We start from the raw sequence: 21,058 nt of genomic DNA, 5'->3' as shown, positions 1-21,058 counted from the left end.
TAATGTTTATTTAATTTATCATTTAGTGACACTGACTAAAAGATTTTTTGATATCTGTTGCACTGCTGCTTTTGTGTGTGTGTGTGTGTGTGTGTGTGTGTGCATGCACGTGCACGTAGGCATGCGTTGTATAGATACTAATTTTAATGCCTTCATTGTAGAATTTCACCTCGTATCATTTCTTAAAAAATGCCAGATCTTAATGTTGTGTAAATATTTAATAATACTAACTGAATGATTGAAAAGCATTCTATGCTATTGGAGCCTGAAGACAAATCCCTGGGGAGATATGGCAAATTTATCTAGTCATTTCCAAAACAAAATTGAAACCTCAAAAACTAGGGTAACATATGGATTCACATTTTAGTTAGTAAACACAGTATGGCTTCTTGCCTTTTATCATAATTTATACTTTTTACTGTTATATAACACTCTGATCCTAGATTGGCAATACTCTTGCTAAAAGGGTGAATGCATTTCATTTCAACCCATATATTTTTCTGGAACTTGCACTGGAGTATTCCACAGTTGCCTCCTGGTTGCCCTGGAGGCATTCATTCCTGGGCTGAAATGCATCAAACTTATCTACAGGGGCCTGCCATTTCTCAGTTATGTGCCCATAATCATGAGGTAGACACAGTTATTCATCCCAGGGACTGAGGGGCCATCCCAACCTGCCAACTTTGTAAACTTTCAATGTGTTAATGGAGCTCCCCATTACTATATCTCACCAAACGCCCAGTGTTTTCTCACAAAAGGCAGAAAGTGCCTTACATGACCTTTGGAAGGTTCTGAGTTGTGTGATTTTAATCTTTATTATTTTTTCACACGTTGCAACTGGGAAAAAAAGAAAGAGTAGTGAAACAGAACCACATATCCCAACAAGCTCTCAAGCTCTCACTCCAGTTTGAGTTGCACCCTAGCTAGTCCCCATTTTCTGATGTGATAAGTTCTATTACTCATACAATGGTAACATTCTCACCTATACAATTACAAGGAAACCAGAACACCAATCCTGGGGAGCAAAGAACCTCAAGGAGTTCTGTGCACCCCAGTACAATGGGTTTAGAGTATCAAACACATCTTGTTAAGCCCATCCAGTCTATGGAGACACATTTCTTTTTTTCTACTCTGAAGGCCACTCTTTCTTTAGGATATTTTCTTTTCCTATTGCCATTACCCTCACCCAAAGGATTTAACAAATGGCAGGGAATTTTTTTTTCTCTGCAACAGCTTTCACATAAAAAAGAGCAAAAGCATACTTTTTGAAAGAACAAAGCAAAGGATACTTTCTCTTGCTGCTAATCTCACTATGTGCTTCACTGGACACTAGGTATTATTTTCTTAGCTCAATTAATCTCATTAACCTCAAGAATTTTAATTAGCTTTACTTAAGTCAATGCAGCCTCCTCTTGTTTAGCAGGATTGTTTGGAGACATACAGTAAGAATTAAAACTAGGCTGTTAAGTCTCTAGCCTCATTAAAAGTGCAAAAAGTAATTAGCAATGTCCTTATGTGTGGGCATGTATGTGTGTGTGTGTTAGGGAAAACATCTGTGCAATTCATTTTTCTCTACTGCAAAACTGAGTTAACACCATAGGTTATTCACTGCAATAATATTCTAGTTTTATGAAAATTATCAAACAAATCCATATGTATTTGTGCATTATGTTTAAACTATAACCCTTTGACCCTGTGGTTTTTCTGGTCACAAAATATCATTCAGTTAATACTTGTATAAGCTGATGAGCTCAGAAACTTTTATAAAAAAACTATCATTCAATGTAATCATAAGGCTAGATAAGGAAGCAGAGGGCTATTTGAACATATAATCCAACCTTTCATGTCTAAATAGCCTTTAATAATGTATTTGATAGTTGTCAGTCTCAATTCTAATGCTCCTTTGCTAAGAAAAAAATAAACTACATTCATATCAAGTGTGGATATTTCCTATTTTGGTCCAGAGGTGAAAAGTTTTATGGACAGGAGATCAGCCCTCAGGAATGCTAATTTTTCTCATCATTCTAAAGAACAATAGTTTGTTGCACTTCACACAGCATTTATTCCTATATCTAAGCTATGTTTATTTTTATTTGTATATTCAAGCTAATAATTATGTCATCTTTTTTAAGTAGTTGAAAAATCTACATTATGAAAATGAACATTATCAGGGCTACAATCCTTCTCAAGATAAAACTAGTTCTCTTGTTTGCATAATATCTTTATAAATCTTTCAGGATTTTACCATAACTCCAAGAATTAGATTATCACCTGAATAAAGTGATATGCAAACATTATTGTTCATATTTGCCTATATCTCCCATTGACTCTATCGGTCCACGTGGTGTTATGGATACCAGATAAGTTAAAACACACAAGTGATATAATTTGATGTTCTAAAAATATCACAAGCAACCCTGAATTATATGCTAAAGCAGAATTAACATTTATGAGATAATAAGATCAGAAGGTCATTCATGTGCTCTGTTTATTACTTTTCATGGCAGTCCCCTTTGCCAAACTTTATCATGGTAGATAAAATATTTGTTCTTAAAGCAAAAGATAAACATCAGCTTCTCAAACTTCTGCAACTCATATCCATCCCCTGTCAAATCTTTTTACTTTCCTACACACAGGTCTAATTAATTCATGAATTCTAAATATGTTTATAGACAATAATGACATGCCAGTCATGGTTCTAAAATCTGCAGTGGCAATAAGGAAGATCATCCAGCCCCAGCTACATCCAACCTTTGGAAGCCACATTTAGGAGGGGAAAGAGAGGAAGTCTTTTTGATTGTGCTTCAAGTCAAATTTATCTTCCCTTCCATTTTCATAGCCATCTGCTCATTTGATGCTCCAACACCAGCAGTATCTGGCCAATCTGTCCTATTTTTGCCATTAGCAGTTTGCTTCCCTTAACTGAGCTTCTATGACTTTCCTTACACACAGCTCAAGTAGTTTCCATGAAACCATGGATAAGGCCCAGAGCTTGTCATCATGGTGCCCTGAGATGAAATTAATCAGGTTTAAGTTGCCCATGACAGCAACACAAACTGGATTGAATTAGGCAGAAGAGCAAATGTAGTTGCGTAAGTTGCCAGGAAAAGCAGGAGGGCACTTAAGTGAGAAGGGACCAGAACTTGATATTTGTTCTGTTTCAGTTTCTGTCTCTTTCTAGTTTTACTCTCTCTTCGTGCTTTTTCCACCAGGTGTGACCATGGCATGGCAACTCTCCACTCATATCCTTAGAGCATCATGAACAGAAAGAAGAGAGAGTTCATTTTCTCAACTTAAACATTTTGGAGGAATAGTTCTAAGTTGCCTAGTTGTGACTCTAGACCAGGGCTTGAACCAACCCATCCTGGTTACCCACCACTGCTGTGGTTGGGGTAGGGTCTTTCAGCATGGCCACTTGCAAATCTCTATGGACAGGCTGGTCACCCAGTCTCTGTAAATAACTAGGTCACTTACTTTTTCTTTTCCATGAGCCTTCCTGCACGCACTTGCAGAAGAGTTATGTTTTCTTATTTGGTCTAGAAAAGAAACCCCCACAGCCGAGTTCTCCAGTCAATTACTCTTTTTTCCTCCATCACTTGCAATTATTCCTGAGCCTTTTCTTATCCTAGACCCCATGTCCAAATTCTCCTACAGTTTTTTTTTTTTTCAATTTACATTTCTATGTGCAGAGCAGAGTGACCTTGAGATTGTAAACATACTGGAGGGCATGAATTAGTCTATTCAAAATGGCTGTATGGATTTATGGCTCACCTCAGACAAGGCCAAAGGGATCTAAAGAAGAGTACAACACAGCCCCATATTTCAAAGTACATAACCTACCTTGTTGTGGACCTAGTCATCATATGATTGGAAAAGAGTCAGAAATATTGACATCAACTCTTGAAGTTGATTATTCAAACAGATTCAAATTTGTGGGTATTATATTTACTGTTTTCCTTCAATGAATGCATATATTCGAACTCAGAAAAGTATCTACCTTTGGACAAGACTCCAACAGAACAAAACAAAAACCTCTTACTCTAGTACAAACTGGGACATATTCAGTGCTCAAAAATGCATCTGACTAAAAGCACTCAACTATGCAATCATCCTATGTACTTTCAATAAACTATCGATCATACCTTTTTGTCATCACTTGTCCCACGTGACTCTTGACACAGAAGACTCTCCGTGTCTGAATGCCCATACCGCATGTAGCTTCTCCATTCCAGCCAATGGTTGCATTAAGGGCAGTTACTAATGTGTCTTCAGAACAGGGGCCCCAAGGCGATGTCTCCCAGTAGAGCTGCATGCATGAATGGTCATTGCATGAGCGATATTCTTGGAGGGCCTGACTAGGAGGGCATGGTTTTCCACCTGCGAATATCAAAATAAAAAAGAATACATAGTTGTTGCTGTTATTAGCATATTGCTGCTGTTATTCCTGTTGTTATTGTTGCTTTTCCTGCTTTAATGTTCTAGAAAGAGGGCCTTTTGATACAATCTTCCTAAGACCTGAGCCACTGTACAGTGTTTCTGACTGTCTGGTCATGGTTCTTCTGTCATGAGTAACAACCTGAGGACAATATGCTGCACCTTTCTCTCCTCAGTAACAGGCAACAGTATGTAAAAAAAAAAAAAATCAATTCACCTGGACATACCTCTCCTCCAGCAACAAAACACAAAGAAACTGTATGGGACTAAAAATAACACTGTGCACTCACACTTGGGACAAATTTGGAACACAAGGTACAAAGAGATGAAAACATCCAACTGTCACTTTTGAAGAGCCTGGAGCAAAAAGCAGGTTACTGTACAGGCCTCCTGCACACAACATTAAGTGGCAAAGCAGCTAAACTACCCCTCCAGCCATGACCCCTGGACACACCCTGATCCTCACCCCAACATACGTGAGCAAGTTAGGGAACCTGTTGCTGTTTGTTCCCACTACCCCTTGGTGCAGCAGAGACCCTGAAAAATCCTTGCTTGAAAAAAGATCAATTGATTCTTCTGCTCACCTCCATGTCATGTGTTTCTGAGATAAATCCCAAAGATACCTGCTTTTATCTTAATATTATTATGCTGACATAAATTAGCCAGTTAGATATGATAGACCATGACCTTGAAGTGATATTATTCAAACACAAATACTCACACACATTACCTGCATATGGGTTCTCTTTCCTAAGACAGCATGATTTTTCTCAGAGAACCACTTTAAGACATCCATCCTCCCTCAAGCAGTGCATTTTACTGCAATTTGAGAAATCCAGAAATCTCTCTTCAAGTTTGGCAGGAGAGAGTTCACCCTTAAACTCTGAAATAATATCTGACAATGTGTTATCCACTGGCAGGGAGACCAGACGATTGTGCGTTCCTATACTCTTGGGTGAGTCAGACAATCACATTTCATTACTATCTTTTCTTTCACAATTTTATATCTATGTAAAAACTGGCATTTATCTAAAGCATTGATGTTTTCCCCTTACTCTCCCACAGCATAATGTTTTATTCAGTGGGCCAAATGCTTGAGAAGATTTGTGACCTTGGTTTTGTTATTCTTGTTATTTCCCCCCCATTAAATACTATTGATTTTTTTCTCCTTCCAGAAAAATAACAGACAAGAGGAGGAAACCACTGCACTTTGAGAACATGAAAATTTTCATTCCTCTTGGACCTGGCCCCATTTCTTATGATCACAGAACAGAATCTTATCTTAAAAGGAGTTCCTCAAAGCCAGTGGCCATACTGCTCTGTTGTCCTCACTGAGCTGTTGGCAGACAGAGCCAAGGGAAAGCCTAAAAGAAATGAAGTGGCATGTGTGTCTGGGGACGGAGACCATTGCTCTAAGTGATAGAAACAGCTGCTCCTCTAATGTGTCCTCGTCACCCGTTTACAGTCCCATAGCACATTTTAGCTTCTTCAATGCCATTTTCACAGCCTTCATCTTTTTCCCTCTTACAGTGTGCCAGCCTGACAGAGCAGGAAATGAGGACATGCAGATCGGGTACTTTGCCAGTGTTAGTGGTGGCTCCAGGTTAAGAAGCCACATCTCTTGATTCCTAATTTTGAACTCATTTTACCAGGCATATTCCAATTATGTTCCCAACTACCTGAGCTATCAGAAGCTGGATGTTTACCAATGAAGTCTTGTCTTCTTCCCTAAAAACATAACAACTAACACCCATCTGCCTGCCATGGCCTGTACGTGCATGAGTACTATGATACATGCGTGCGTGCTCAGTCACTCAGTTGTATCTGACTCTTTGAGACCCCTGGACTGTAAGCCACCAGAATCCTCTTTCCATGGGATTATCCCAGCAAGAATACTGGAATGGGTTGCCATTTCCAACTCCAGGGGATCTTCCAGACCCACGGATCAAACCCACGTCTCTTGCATTTTCTTCATCGGCAGGTGGATTCTTTACCGAAATGAGTCATGTCAATTATGGGAACTCAAGATAGATTAACTAGGGGATTAGAGAAAAATGCTTGGAAAGCAAATTGTTTACCTAGATTTAGGGACTAGAAACCTTTCCTATTACTCACCTTCTCCAGCCAATGCCAGGATAGTCCTTGACCTGGTCTGTTTCCCATCTGAGTTTTTACTTGAACAAGACTGAGAGCAGGATGACCACTCTGTCCACTCGCTCACCACACAATCCATCCGGCAGGGAATCTCACATGCCATCTGTTCAGGAGGTGGAGATGCTGGGCAGAGACTCCCTGATACATCTTCTCCTGTAATCAACCAGATCAAGACAGATGCTGAGGAATGTAAAACCGAGGCCAGTCCACGAACATTTAGATTCATCTCTTCCTCTATTACTTCAGCTTAGCTTAGAAGACTTCAACTGGTGTCTAAACCAATAATGATTTTTTGTTGTTGTTGTTCAGCTGTTCACAATATTTATGTCAAGAAATACTTTTAGGAGATAATTTGGCATTTAGATAGGTAGATACAATAGGAAAACTGCCTTTTGTCATCCTTCCCAGGGACAAGTGGGCTTCTTCCAGGAACAATTTAGCCTAGATGGCTGGGGACAAGACTGACGTGCTATTGACAACCACATGTAACAAGCACATGCATTTCTGCAAAATTGGAGTTAGAAGCATCTACTGACCTGAAAAACCACAACTTACGCTGAGCCATCCATTGTACCCCCTTCCCAAGTTATCAATCTAATTTTCTTCTGGGTGTTTTCATCTCCAAATGCATGTGTGAGTGATTATTCACTCAGTTATCTCCAACTCTTTCCAACCCCATGGACTGTAGCCCACCAGGCTCCTCTGTCTATGGAATTTTTCAGACAAAGACACTGGAATGAGTTGTTATTTCCTACTCCAAGGGATCTTCCCAACATAGGGATCAAACCCGTGTCTCCTGCAGCTCTTGCATTGGCAGGCAGATTCTTTATCACCGTGACACCTGGGAAGCCCCATCTTTAAATATGCAATCTTAATGAAGACTATTGCACAATGACTCATTTATTCTATTTGTGCATAGTGGTAAATAATCCAAAACCACAGTGGAAATGAACCTGTGGCTAAAATTATACACTATGTTGAAACAAATGGTGAAAGTAAGCCCCCAATTTTCCCAAATCTATTCCCCCTTTGATGAACTACTCAAACCAAAACACACACACGCGATAATGTGGAATGGAGTTTTACAATTAACAGACACAGCCAAGGGGATCATTTCTAAGTTGCTATTCTATATCACAAATGATTATAATGAATTTTTTTCTAAACTCTCTTTTATTTATCCACTATTTTTATAATTCAAATATTCCTCTTTATAGATAGCAGTTTCACTCTTACTATCCCCTCATTCACAGTCACCTCATAAATACAGGAGACATGAACAATAGTAAAAACATTTACGGTCTGAAGCAACAACATGGAATGTGGAACGGCAGCTCTAGGAGACAGGCAGTTTCCTCTTTTTGACTTCATGCCCGTGGGATTCTCCTGTCATAATCTGACACAAAAAGTAACTGTGAAAAGGGCATCTCCCTTGTGCAAGGCACTGTCCTCATAAGATGCTCCTAGAGACAGGTGTGACACATCTTGTTTTGTAGATGAGGAGTCTGTGGCTCTGGAAGGAAAACTTGCTCAGGGTCACAAAACTTGCTCACAGGCCTGAGTAGGGAAGCAAATGAACACTTTCTGACTCCAAAAATTTTGGTTTCTCTATTAACCATATTGTGTCTAATTCCAAGAGATGGATAGCTCTTTTTAAAGGAAGTACCACGTTGGCCAAAAGGTCAGTATTTTACACCCAATCTTACAGAAAAACCTGAACAAAGTTTTTGGCCAATCAAATAAATAAAACAAACTGTCAGTGTGCAAGACTCCCTGGAGGAGAAGCTAGTGCCCTCCTAAGATGTGCATTCATATTTGTAAATGAGGCCAGGCTCACTGCCCTTGAGGTACAAATAAAACTTTTCAAGCATATTATAGGAAGTAATAGAAATTCTAGCAGATAATCCCACTGAAAGACCAGGTCCAATCACTCTCTTTTCAGTCTCAATCTATTTTCTTGTTGAATCCACACTGTATACTATATGTAAACACAGACTCAGACACACACACACATACACACACACACACACACACAACCCCAATACAACTTAGGGGGAGGGCTTTCCCAAGTACAGAAGTAGGCAGGACAAACAAAACATACAAGCTACATCTAACCAAAATTCAATTTCCACATTTGTGAATATTATGAGCATAACTTCTACACAAAAATATTTCAAAGCAGTATCTTGCAAAAAACATTTTGAGGAATAAGATATTTGAAGGTTCTTATTTTAAAAGGGTGGGGGTGGAGCTGAGAAGTACTAAATTAAAATAGTAAAACTGGTCTCCTTACTGGAGAGTAGTGAGTTTAAAAATACCAATTATCACATAAACTCTCTTTGACGCAAATAGCATGTAGTATTTTTCAGTCTTATTTGACTAATGGCTTTCCTTTTGGGGGAGCATTTCTCCCAGAAATTTTATTTTTATCAATACGCTTTGAGAAAAATCCTGCCTTCAAGAGTTATAAAATTATCAACTACTATTTGATGAGCATGTATTACATTCAAGGATTAATGGGATAAATATAAATGAAGATACTGTGATTTATCCCTCCAGAGCTCATGATTAATAATAGAGATGAACTATAAATACAAAAAGATAAAACCTAGTCCAAAAGTAAATGTCAAGTACTGTGTGTTTTAAATAAAGAATCCTGTAGTGGTTTAGGGAAGAGAAAGCTCTCTGGGGACCTAATTGGAGAGCAGAAGGCTCTCAATAAGGAGAAAGAGAAAGATTAGGAACTGGTGGCAACCAGGGAGGGCATGTCAGTCAATACAAGTGTCAACAAAGGCATAGTGATAGGAAAACACAAGCTATGTGGAGGCAGTTAAACCTGAAGCTCCATGGGGAAAACGGAAAGCATGTGTTGGAAGAGTTGTTTGACATCAAATTCTGCATAACTTAGACTGAAACCCCACTTCTATTTCCACCTTCATCCAATTCCCAAATGCCCAGGTTTCCCATGACCCAAATTTAATATTCTCCAGGTCATCCATCATCTAGTACCTTTAGTATTCACCTCCAGTGCTTAAATGCTTTTTAAAACCTAAGCTTTCCTATAAACTGATACGTCCATTTACACAGGGCAGTGAAATGTCAATACTCCCACCAACACTTTGACAGCTTGTCTATATGGGCTAATGCAGAAACGTGAGCAATCAGATAAGTTGTTCTTTAGTGAAGCCAAGCTAATAGTCATAAGCAGGCTCTTCAATTCATGTGTGAGCTATTTTATAAGAAACCTTGCCAAATAAAAGATCACAATGGGATCTTAGTTATGGGTAACCTAGTCAGACAGAGTTAAGTATCTGAAGGTGGAGCTTATCCTCTGGGGCATATCACGTAACTTCTTTGAACCTCTGTTATCTCATCTGCAATAATGAAATAATAACACCTACCTTTCAGGGATAGTCTAAGGATTGGAAGTCACTTATACAAAATACACGGCAGTGTTTCCAACAACAGAGGGAGGACACAATGTAGAGGAATGTGAACTAGATGACCAGTCCAAGTTCGAGGCATGAAAGGGCATTCAAAGCCAGTGCACTGGGACAACCCTGAGGGATGGGATGAGGAGGGAGGTGGAAGGGGAGTTCAGGATGGGGGACACAGGTACACCCATGGCTGATTCCTGTCAATGTATGGCAAAACCACTACAATACTGTAAAGTAATTAGCCTCCCATTAAAATAAATTAATTATTTTTTAATGTCTGCAAAGATGTACACCACCAAATTGAAAAGGAAATAGTAACCCACTCCAGTATTCTTGCCTGGAGAATCCCATGGACAGAGGAGCCTGGTGGGCTACAGTCCATGGGGTCACAAAGAGTGGGACACAACTAAGCAACTAACACTACACTACACAGCACTACACCACCAAAACCTAGTGGCATTCTTGACCTAAAAATCTAGAGGTTGAGGCTGTAACCATGAGAAGCACTTGCTCTGACATGCATATATATGCACAAATTAACAGCAACAGCTTCACAGACTAGTTCACATAATATATAAAGAATGCTTACAATTATCCAGATAACTTTGCTTATATGTGACTCATCTAAACCATTTGAAAGCCAAAAATAAAGCACTTGAGCCTGAACAAGCTCACTGGCCCATCTACACTGGTATAATTATCTTCCTACTGCAGAGAGAACTCATTTCAAAAGAGGAGCATTTATACTTTCCCGTTTTCATTTTCATGGATGGATCAATGAGACCAACTGAAATCTCAGGCAAGCGTGGAAAATAAAGCAGCACATGGGACAGAAACTTAGCCATTAAAAGTGATTTTCACAAGCTCTTATAATCTAATGTCACAATAAAACTGAATATATTTAAGGGAAAAACTGAATTCATCTTTCAAGAAGACTCTAAAATTGTTCCTTGTCCTCATCAGGCTCCCTGAGATCAATAATGACAAACTAGATTCTCTCTCCTCAAGGAGTAGACTTCTTTAAATTAGTTGTGATTCTGAAAATAAGGGATAGGGTGCTGCTCCAACCTTGTGACATTTTTAAAAATAATTTAATACAGTGACAAACCATTACATAAAATTAACCATTTTAGAGTAAATATTTCAGCAGCAATTAGGAAATCACAATTATTTTGCAGTCCATAATATCTATTCTTTGTGATTCTAGAGACCTTGGCTTAGATGACTGGGTGACTTGGTCATGCCCGTGGGTCATAGTACAGTTCTCATGCTTGCCCATTCGTGACTAAAAACAACAGTTCTTAGATGAGAGAAAGATTATTTTCTTTTTTTCAAAGTACAGTATATTTACAATGGTATATTAGTTTCAGGTGTACAGCAAAGTGATTCAATTATATGTGTGTGTGTGTGTCTGTGTGTGTGTGTATATGAGAATCATCTTTGGATTCTTTCCCATTATAGACTATTACAAGATATTGCATATAGCTCCCTATGCTACACAGTAACTCTAGGTCTACAATGGAACTAGGAACTATGGATGGAGTTTGGTGACATTGTACAGGAGACAGGAATCAAGACCAGCCCCAAGAAAAAGAAATGCAAAAAAGCAAAATGGCTGTCTGAGGAGGCCTTACAAATGGCTGTGAAAAGAAGGGAAGCAAAAAGCAAAGGAGAAAAGGAATGATATACCCATTTGAAGGCACAGTTCCAAAGAATAGCAAGGAGAGATAAAGTCTTCCTCAGTCATCAATGCAAAGATATAGAGGAAAACAATAGAATGGGAAAGACTAGAGATCTCTTCAAGAAAATTAGAGATACCAAGGGAACATTTCATGCAAAGATGGGCACAATAAAGGACAGAAATGTAAGGACCTAATAGAAGGAGAAGATATTAAAAAGAGGTGGCAAGAATACACAGAAGAACTGTACAAAACAGATCTTCATGACCAAGATAATCATGACAGTGTGATCACTCACCTAGAGCCAGACATCCTAGAATGTGAAGTCAAGTGGGCCTTAGGAAGCATTGGTATGAACAAAGCTAGTGGAGGTGATGGAATTCCAGTTGAGCTATTTCAAATACTGAAAGATGATGCTATGAAAGTGCTGCACTCAATATGCCAGCATATTTGGAAAACTCAGCAGTTTGCCACAGGACTGGAAAAGGTCAGTCTTCATTCCAATCCCAAAGAAAGACAATTGCAAAGAATGTCAAACTACCACACAATAGCACTCATCTCACAGGCAGGTAAAGTCATGCTCAAAATTCTCCAAGCCAGGCTTCAGCAATACGTGAACCATGAACTTTCATATGTTCAAGCTGGTTTTAGAAAAGGCAGAGGAACCAGAGATCAAATTGCCAACATCTGCTGGATCATGGAGAAAGCAAGAGAGTTCCATAAAAACATCTGTTTCTGCTATATTGACTATGCCAAAACCTTTGACTGGGTGGATCACAATAAACTGTGGAACATACTGAAAGAGATGGGAATACCAGACCACCTGACTTGCCTCTTGAGAAACCTGTATGCAGGTCAGGAAGCAACAGTTAGAACTGGACATGGAACAACAGACTGGTTCCAAATAGGAAAAGGAGTACGTCAAGGTTGTATATTGTCACCCTGCTTATTTAACTTATATGCAGAGTACATCATGAGGAACGCTGGGCTGGAGGAAGCAGAGGCTGGAATCAAGATTGCAGGGAGAAATATCAATAACCTCAGACATGAAGATGACACCACCCTTATGGCAGAGATTGAAGAAGAACTAAAGATCCTCTTGATGAAAGTGAAAGAGGAGAGTGGATAAGTTTAAAGCTCAACTTTCAGAAAACTAACATCATGGCATCCAGTCCCTTCACTTCGTGGCAAGTAGATGGGGAAATAGTGGAAACAGTATCAGACTTTATTTTTTCTGGGCTCCAAAATCACTGCAGATGGTGACTGCAGCTATGAAATTAGAAGACACTTACTCCTTGGAAGGAAAGTTATGACCAACCTAGATAGCATATTAAAAAACAGAGACATTACTTTGCCAACAAAGGTCCATCTAGTCAAGGCTATGGTTTTCCCAGTGGTCATGTATGGATGTGAGAGTTGGACTGTGAAGAAAGCTGATCACCGAAGAATTGATGCTTTTGAACTGTGGTGTTGGAGAAGACTCTTGAGAGTCCCATGGACTGCAAGGAGATCCAGCCAGTCCATCCTAAAGGAGATCAGTCCTGAGTGTTCTTTGGAAGGATGTTGAAACTGAAACTCCAATACTTTGGCCACCTCATGCGAAGAGCTGACTCATTTAAAAAGACCCTGATGCTGGGAAAGATTGAGGGCAGGAGGAGAAGGTGACGACAGAGGATGAGATGGTGGATGGTATCACCAAATCGATGGACATGGGTTTGGGTGGACTCCGGGAGTTGGTGATGGACAGGGAGGCCTGGTGTGCTGCGGTTCATGGTGTCGCAGAGTTGGACACGACTTAGTGACTAAACTGATCTGAAATCTAGGTCCTTGTTGCTTATCTATTTTACATACAGTAGAGTGTTTTGTGCATGTGTGCATGTTCAGCCATGTCTGATTATTTGCACCCCCATGGGCTGTAGCTCACCAGGCTCCTCTTTCCTTGGAATTTTCTAGGCAAGAGTACTAGAGTGGGTTGCCATTTACTCCTCCAGTGGATCTTCCCAACCCAGTAATTAAACTCACATCTCTTACATCTCCTGCATTGGCAAGCAGATTCTTTACCACTGGGGCCACCTGGGAAGCCTGTAGTGTGCATCTATTAATCACAAACTCCAAACTTATCCTTTCTCCTATCTCTTCCCTTTTGGTAACCATAACTGTGTTTATTATATTCATGTGTCTGTTTCTGTGTTGTAAATAAGTTCATATGTATCCTTTTTTTTTTAGATTCCACATATAACAGATATAAGATATGTGTCTTTTTGTGTCTGACTTACTTCACTTAGCATGGTAATCTCTAGGTAGAACTGAGAGAAAGATTCTTGAACATATGAATAAACTCAAGATTCCCTTAAAAAGTTTCTTTCTTCCGGTTCAAATGTATATGCTATTTAAAGTATAAATAGCTCATGGCAGACTCTCTATGGTGGCCATGTAAATTTAACACTAACATAACTTTCAGACTTTGGACTTTCCACATAAAATTAATGTTTAAGCCATACCTATGCTATATACTGTGTCCTGTGAAATCCTTTATATTATAATACTAAGGAACTAGAATTTAATATTAAAAGTCACCATCTCTCTTTATAATAATAGAACAAACAGCTATGTTTCTTATTTTTCTGACATGTAGTATGTGTCCAAAATGAGAAAAGATATAGACAAAATAGAAATAAAATGAAAAACCAGATATCTACAAATCTATAGTCTGATTTAAAAGTAGACTAGCATTTTGTCATCATACACAATTCAAACTGTTTCAAAACATAATGCAATTTGGGTATTTCATCGATATTTCCTCTTGTGTACTATTACACTATCTATAGAAAATAACGAAGCAGTTATCCAAAATACTTTACACGTCATAAAATTTTATGTCTTATTTAAATCTGAGAAGAATGCCAATAAACGTTGATTAAATGCTTGCCAACAGCTAGTAAGATGTCAGCGGATGGTATATAGCAAATTTCCTGAAATTCATATGCACTTAATTTCATTTTTTTAATTTAAATATTATCTCCTTAAACGTAAGTAGCCCCTAGCCACTTCTGGACTGGGACTCTACTCAGCTAAGAAAATGTTTATACTTCAAACCAACAAAATATGAAAGAAAGCTAAGGGCTAAACAGAAGTTATGTGCAACTATGCAATGCCAACAATGCAATTAATGCTTCTGCTTGTGAATTTTACCATTTGAAGCTTATCTATCTAGTTTTACACACAGGAAGGCAAATGTTAAAAATATGATGTTAAGTATTATCATATTTATAATAACCAAAACAACTGCAATAATAAAATAACATCAGCATGTGATATTTGGAAAAGGATAGAGTGGGCTGTACACTGCACAAACCACATTGCTTTCTTTCTTCTCAAATTTTTTAAAGTTTTAATTGGAGGATAATTACAATATTGTGATGGCCTCTGCCATACATTCACATGAATTGGCCATAGTTAAACATGTGTCCCCTCCCTCCAGAACCCTCCTCCTACCTCCCTCCTCACCCCATCCCTCCGAGTTGTCACAGAGAACCGGCTTTGCGTTCCATGTGTCATACATCAAACTTCCACTGACTGTCTATCTTATACATGGTAATATATAATATGTAGTCGTCCCGCCGTCTCCTTCACCTGATGTATCCAAAAGTCTGTTCGTTGTGTCTGTGTCTCCGTTGCTGCCCTACTGACATCACTAGTGAGGGCTCCCATCACACCTCAGTTACAGAGAGCTTAGAACCACTGGTTCAAGAGTCATGTGGCTTGTTAGGTGTCTGACCGAGAACTGGAAAACATGCCTGCTGCTGCTGCTGCTAAGTCACTTCAGTCGTGTCCGACTCTGTGTGACCCCATAGACGGAAGCCCACCAGGCTCCCCCTTCCCTGGGATTCTCCAGGCAAGAACACTGGAGTGGGTTGCCATTTCCATGCCTACTAGGCCCGAAAAGCTATATTCTTAACCACTTTGCTGTATTGTGTCCTGGTTCATAGCTCACATATGCCTTTCCCATCATATTACTTTTAATTGGTACTAAACTATGAAGAAAGAACTCTATACAGTCCATTGTCAGATAGTCAGTATATTTAGTATTGGAAAGAATGAGCCCAAAGGAGTGAGCAGCTTACTTATGTAGGAACTGCATCATAAGTTGAGGCAGAATAGGGTGATATTTTTCAAAAATAGAAAAGATAAGCAGATGAAAAAGAGTTCATAATGCTGAGTTGGAAGAAAAAGATAGAAGGCAAGTATAAACATATAAAAATGATGTGGCACTAGAGGTAAAGAACCTGCCTGCCAATGTAGGAGATACAAGCGATGCAGGTTTGATCCCTGAGTTGATCAGATCTCTTGAGGAGGAAAAGGCAACCCGCTCCAGGATCCTTGCCTGAAGAATCCCACAGACAGAGGAGCCTGGTGGGCTACAGCACATGGAGCCACAAAGATCTGGACATGACTGAGCACACGAACACAACTGTATGCATGCATGGTCAGTCATATCTGACCCTGTGATCTTATGGACTATAGGCCACCAGGTTCCTCTGTCCATAGAATTTTCCAGTCAAGAAGACTGGAATGGGTTGCCATTTCCTACTCCAGGGATTCTTCCTGACCCAGGGATTAAACCCCCATCTCTTGCATCTCCTGTGTTGGCAGGTGAATTCTTTACCACTATGCCACCTGGGAAGCCCCGTGATGATTAAGGATGCCCACAAAGCAAAATAACAATACATTTCTAATAGCTGATCAAAGAAAAGAAAGGAGAACATAAGAGCAAAGGCTAAAATAAATATAGGGGAAAACTCAAACATTAAAAGGAAAAAGACTTTGGGTAAGAAATAATAATAGCTAAATATAAGAAAACAATATTTCCAAGGTAAACATATTTACAAAGGCCAGAAGTTAGCTGAAATTGCATCTAATGGCAGGTGAGCTGTTTGCTCAGAAGTCTGCCTAACTGAGCAGCTGTATCAAGTTTCTCAGCATACAAGAATATATTGATAATAGAAGCTAACACTTTGATCATTTAGAATGTACCCAGCATAATGTTACATTTTACATGTATTTATTAACTCATTGACTCTCAAAAGCATCAAAATAATAAACATGTATACTGTACATAACAGATGCTAGTTATTACTCTAAGTGAATTACATATATCAACTCATTTGGACGTCACAATACTATGCCATAGGCACTACCATTATGTTCATTATATAGAGGAGAATATTGAGTCTTAGATGAGTTAAAATTACCTGCCCAAAGTCAAACACAAGTAAAATGGTAGAGTTTGAGTTTGGACCTGGGTAATGGTAACCCACTCCAGTATTCTTGCCTGGAGAATCCCATGGACGGAGAAGCCTGGTAGGCTACAGTCCATGGGGTCGCAAAGAGTCGGACACGACTGAGCGACTGAACGGAACGGAACGGAACGGAACCTGGCTCTAGAGCCCATTTCTTAAATGCAACGCTTTATTGACATGCACATCTTCAACTCAATGTCAGGACAATTTATGTACCTGGCTGTACAAAACTCGATCTAGTGGAGAGTCAGTGAACTGTGAAGCATCCCAACACATTTAGCTCATGAATTCTGTGTGTTACTCAGGATGAGAGAAGATGCAAAAGGGCAGAAACAGTCTATGATTTAGGAGCAAACTACAATTGCTCAAAAAAACTCCAAGTAAAACCTAATAAAACTCTTAGTGGGGAAACATCACATTTCCTTGGTCTCAGTCACACATTCCAGGGGGAAGTAACCACTATTTTATGTGTGTGAAAAAGGTCTGAAAATTATGCACTCTGATTTAGGTTTGGAAAAAGAATATTTATATATTTCTGGTTTTGACACCTTCCAAAAGGTGACCTTGAAAAATAACTTTTTCTTTTCTAACAATGACATCAGTTTGCTCACAAGCCCCAGTTTCTGGTTGATAGTCAGGGCCAGATGGGAGTTGGGGAAGGAGAGGAGGAACAGAAACATATCCATTTAAAGTAACTTAGCAACTCATGATCAAACTGTATCATTTCAAATTTAACGCCATCTCAGTTTTTCAATGCTTCTCCCTCTCTCCTTTCTTCCCTTCTCTTTGGGTGGCAGCTGAGTCTAAGAGGAATGTCTGTCTCAGAGCTGCACAGTCTCCTTTGAATCTTGTTGGATCCCTACTGAGCCATTTCCATCAACTTGGTCTTGCTGTACCTAGTTCTTGAAGGTGCGTCTGCATCTGCTCTAATTTCAAGATTTCCTATCGCAGCTTCTGAATTTCTAATCCACACACTTTATACTCATTTAGACTTGGCTCCAAGCTAGGTCCAGTTTCCTGGAGGGGTCAGCACCTCCACACCCTATAGTGGGGCATGATTTCAGGACTGCCCCTATATTACCAGTAAACTGGGGAGACCACATTGGGAAGGTGGTGAGCAGCTGGCTCAGATCCACTCTGTGCCTGAACACAGCAATCACTGCTTCGCTGTGGCAGCCCCATTGCTTTTTGTTAGGAAACAAGGTACTCTGTGTGCAGTCACTTTCTGCAGGCTCAAACTGGAGAAGGAGGTACTGGCCCCACTGCTTTGGTTTTCCCTTTAACTTATCTGAAATGTCCATAGTTTTCATTTTCTCAGCCCAGCATTTCAACTGCAGAATGAAAAGGAGCCAAGGGACCTCATGTCCATTTACCTCTTCTCAACAGCCTCCTTAGATTCCTTATTTCTGATCCAGGAAACCACCAAATGCAGAAGTCTGGCTTGTGCTAAATCTGTATTCTGAGACTTCTGGCCTCTCATCTTGATCTCTGGAGGGAGTGCTTCAGAACTTATAAAACACTTTTCTTCTATACACCTGCCTCTTGCATAAGAAAGTAAATTTTTCAGGATTATTGTCCCTGAAGAGAGCTTTAAGATCTCATTTTTGGGCACTGACTTATTCTGTTTGCATCTGAGATATAATAACAACCTAAGTTTCTGTGGACACGGTGGATAGCTCAGAAATTTACTGAGGTGGGGCAGGAGGGTGGGGGAGGTCCTGTCCAGTAAGGCACAGAAGCAGACACTGAAAGAAAAGCACTCACACATCTTAAAACATAATTTGAGGACATCTGCTTAGTGTGGAAATCCTGTTTCTCATGAAAATTTGATAGAGATTCTGTCTAATTTTTAAAAAGATTAATCCAGAGTGACAATAATGGAATAAATATCCTTAATAATGCAAGACATGCTTCTACAAAAGAGAAAATCTTGGAGTAAATAAATAGCACATGATAATGGACAGAATATTGGGAGGAGCTGTGACATCTGGGTTTGAGTTCTGCCTTGAACACTTAACAAAATGTGGTCATGAAAAATGGTTAAGCTTTTTCAGGCTCCAGAAGCCTTGTATAAGTAGGAGGTGGGGCACTGCTATCATCCTTGATTATATTATCTGGTCAGATGATAGATCAAAGAGGCTAATGTAAAATAATGCTTTGGAAATTGCAAAGCATCATTTATATATAATGTAGCTTTTTATTATTGGTGAAAATGGGGCTAAAGGGCACTCCAAATAGGAAAATGATTTGAGTCAAAGATACTATCTTTCTTCTCCATCTCAATTTTGTTATAGCTAGAAAAATAAGAGGCACTGAAATGATTATAAAGAAATAACGTTACTCATTTCATCTATCTACTTATCTAGCTATATAACTTGCTATTAAGAAGAGGATTTGGACCAGCTTGAATATGTGGTATACCTTTAGAAAGCCCCTAAATTTGTCTAAAAGCTTTCTGAAAATCAATATTATTAAGTTAAACTGAGGAAGTCAACAGAGTAAACCAATAAACGATCAGTAAAGAATGGCCATTTTCTCTCGGTAATTAACCTTCAGAAACATAATTTTAATGCCTTTAAGTGGGAAATATATTATGATTTATTTACCTCACTTTAATGGCACAATTAAGATGTTTTTGATTTCTCTTTTGATAAGTAATACTACAAAGAACATTGCTGACTAAATCATTGATTGCTTTCCTAAGAATAAATTTCTAGAAATGGAAAAATAAAGTCAAAGAATATGAACTGCATGGAAAATAGTTCCAGTTTGCTTTTTAGTTGTTTATTTCTTATCTTACCTTCATTTTAAAATTTACATACAATAAAATTCACTCTCTGTGCTGTACAATCCTGTGGATTTTGGCAAATGCATAGAGCCTTGTATCTATTATCAAAACTATGAGACAAAACAATTCTATCACCACAAAAAATTTCCTTGTGCTGCCTTTTTGGAGTCATCCCTTACATCCTCTGATCTCCCCAAAAAACCTTGATCTGATCTCCGTTCCTACAGTTTTGTTTCTGTCCCCCAGAACATCACAACAGTGGAATTATACAGCTTGTAGTTTTTGTACCAAAGTGCATTTGAGATATGCCCGTGTTACTGCATATAAGAAGAATAGTTCATTATTTTTTGTTGCTGAGTAGTATTCCATTTCATGGATATAGCACATTTTGTTTGTCTACTCAGCTGAAGGACATTTGAATTGTTTCCACATTTTGGTAACTATGAACAAAGTTGATATACAGGTTCTTGTATAAATATAAATTTCCATTTCTTTGGGTAAATAATTAGGAGGGTAAATATTGGATCATATATAAGTGTTGATTTTATAAGAAACTGTCAAACTGTTTTCCAAAGTGTTGATTTTATAAGAAACTGTCAAACTGTTTTCCAAAGTGTCCAGACTATTTTCATTTCATCAGCAATGTATGACCTTTCTGGTTGCTCTGTCTCCTACCAGCATTTGGTATGACAACTCTTTTGCTGCTTGCTTAATTTGTATTATTCTTACAGGGATATAGTGGTAATATATTGTCATTTTGATTTATATTTTCCTAATTACTAATGATGTTGACTATCTCTTTATGTTGTTATTTACCATTTTTACATTCTCATTGGTGAAGTATCTATCCAAATCTTTGACTCTGTTTTTGCTTGGATTAAGTTATGGATTGAATGTTTCTATTACTCCAAAATTCACAACCCCCAATGTTATGGTATTTGGAGATAGGGCCTTTGGGAGATGATGTCCTGACAGTGGAACTCTCATTATGAGCTTAATGTCCTTATAAGAAGAGGAAGAAAGAGCACACAGTGAGAAAGTGGCTGTCTACAGACCAAGAAGCAGGCCCTCATCAGACACCAATCTATAGGCACCTTGAATTTGGACTTCAAGGACAGTTCCAAATAAATGTCAGTTTTCAGTTCACCCAGTCTATGGTATTTTGTTACAACAGCGGTAGCTAAGACAGGTTGTTCTCACTGAGTTTCAAGAGTTCTGCATATATTCTAGATATAAGTCCTTCATCAGACTTGTGATATGTAAATA

The 21,058-nt window shown here is 38.8% G+C and overlaps 1 protein-coding gene across 1 annotated transcript in view; it reads right to left on the bottom strand.

The window, feature by feature from the left end:
- THSD7B (thrombospondin type 1 domain containing 7B) overlaps nt 1–21,058 on the bottom strand; it is a 953,717-nt gene that overhangs the window by 500,042 nt on the left and 432,617 nt on the right. Inside the window, exons 7-8 of the mRNA XM_088842327.1 lie at nt 6,550–6,741; nt 4,143–4,377 (exon numbers count right to left, since the gene is read on the bottom strand). Of these exons, the coding sequence (XP_088698453.1) occupies nt 4,143–4,377; nt 6,550–6,741 (427 nt within the window). The remainder of the gene's footprint in view (nt 1–4,142; nt 4,378–6,549; nt 6,742–21,058) is intronic.

The sequence above is a fragment of the Moschus berezovskii genome, chromosome 2 (assembly GCF_049115385.1).
Source record: "Moschus berezovskii isolate FMDL1 chromosome 2, NW_MosBer_1.0, whole genome shotgun sequence".
Lineage (NCBI taxonomy): Eukaryota > Metazoa > Chordata > Mammalia > Artiodactyla > Moschidae > Moschus > Moschus berezovskii.
This window is presented reverse-complemented; position numbering and strand designations above follow the sequence as displayed.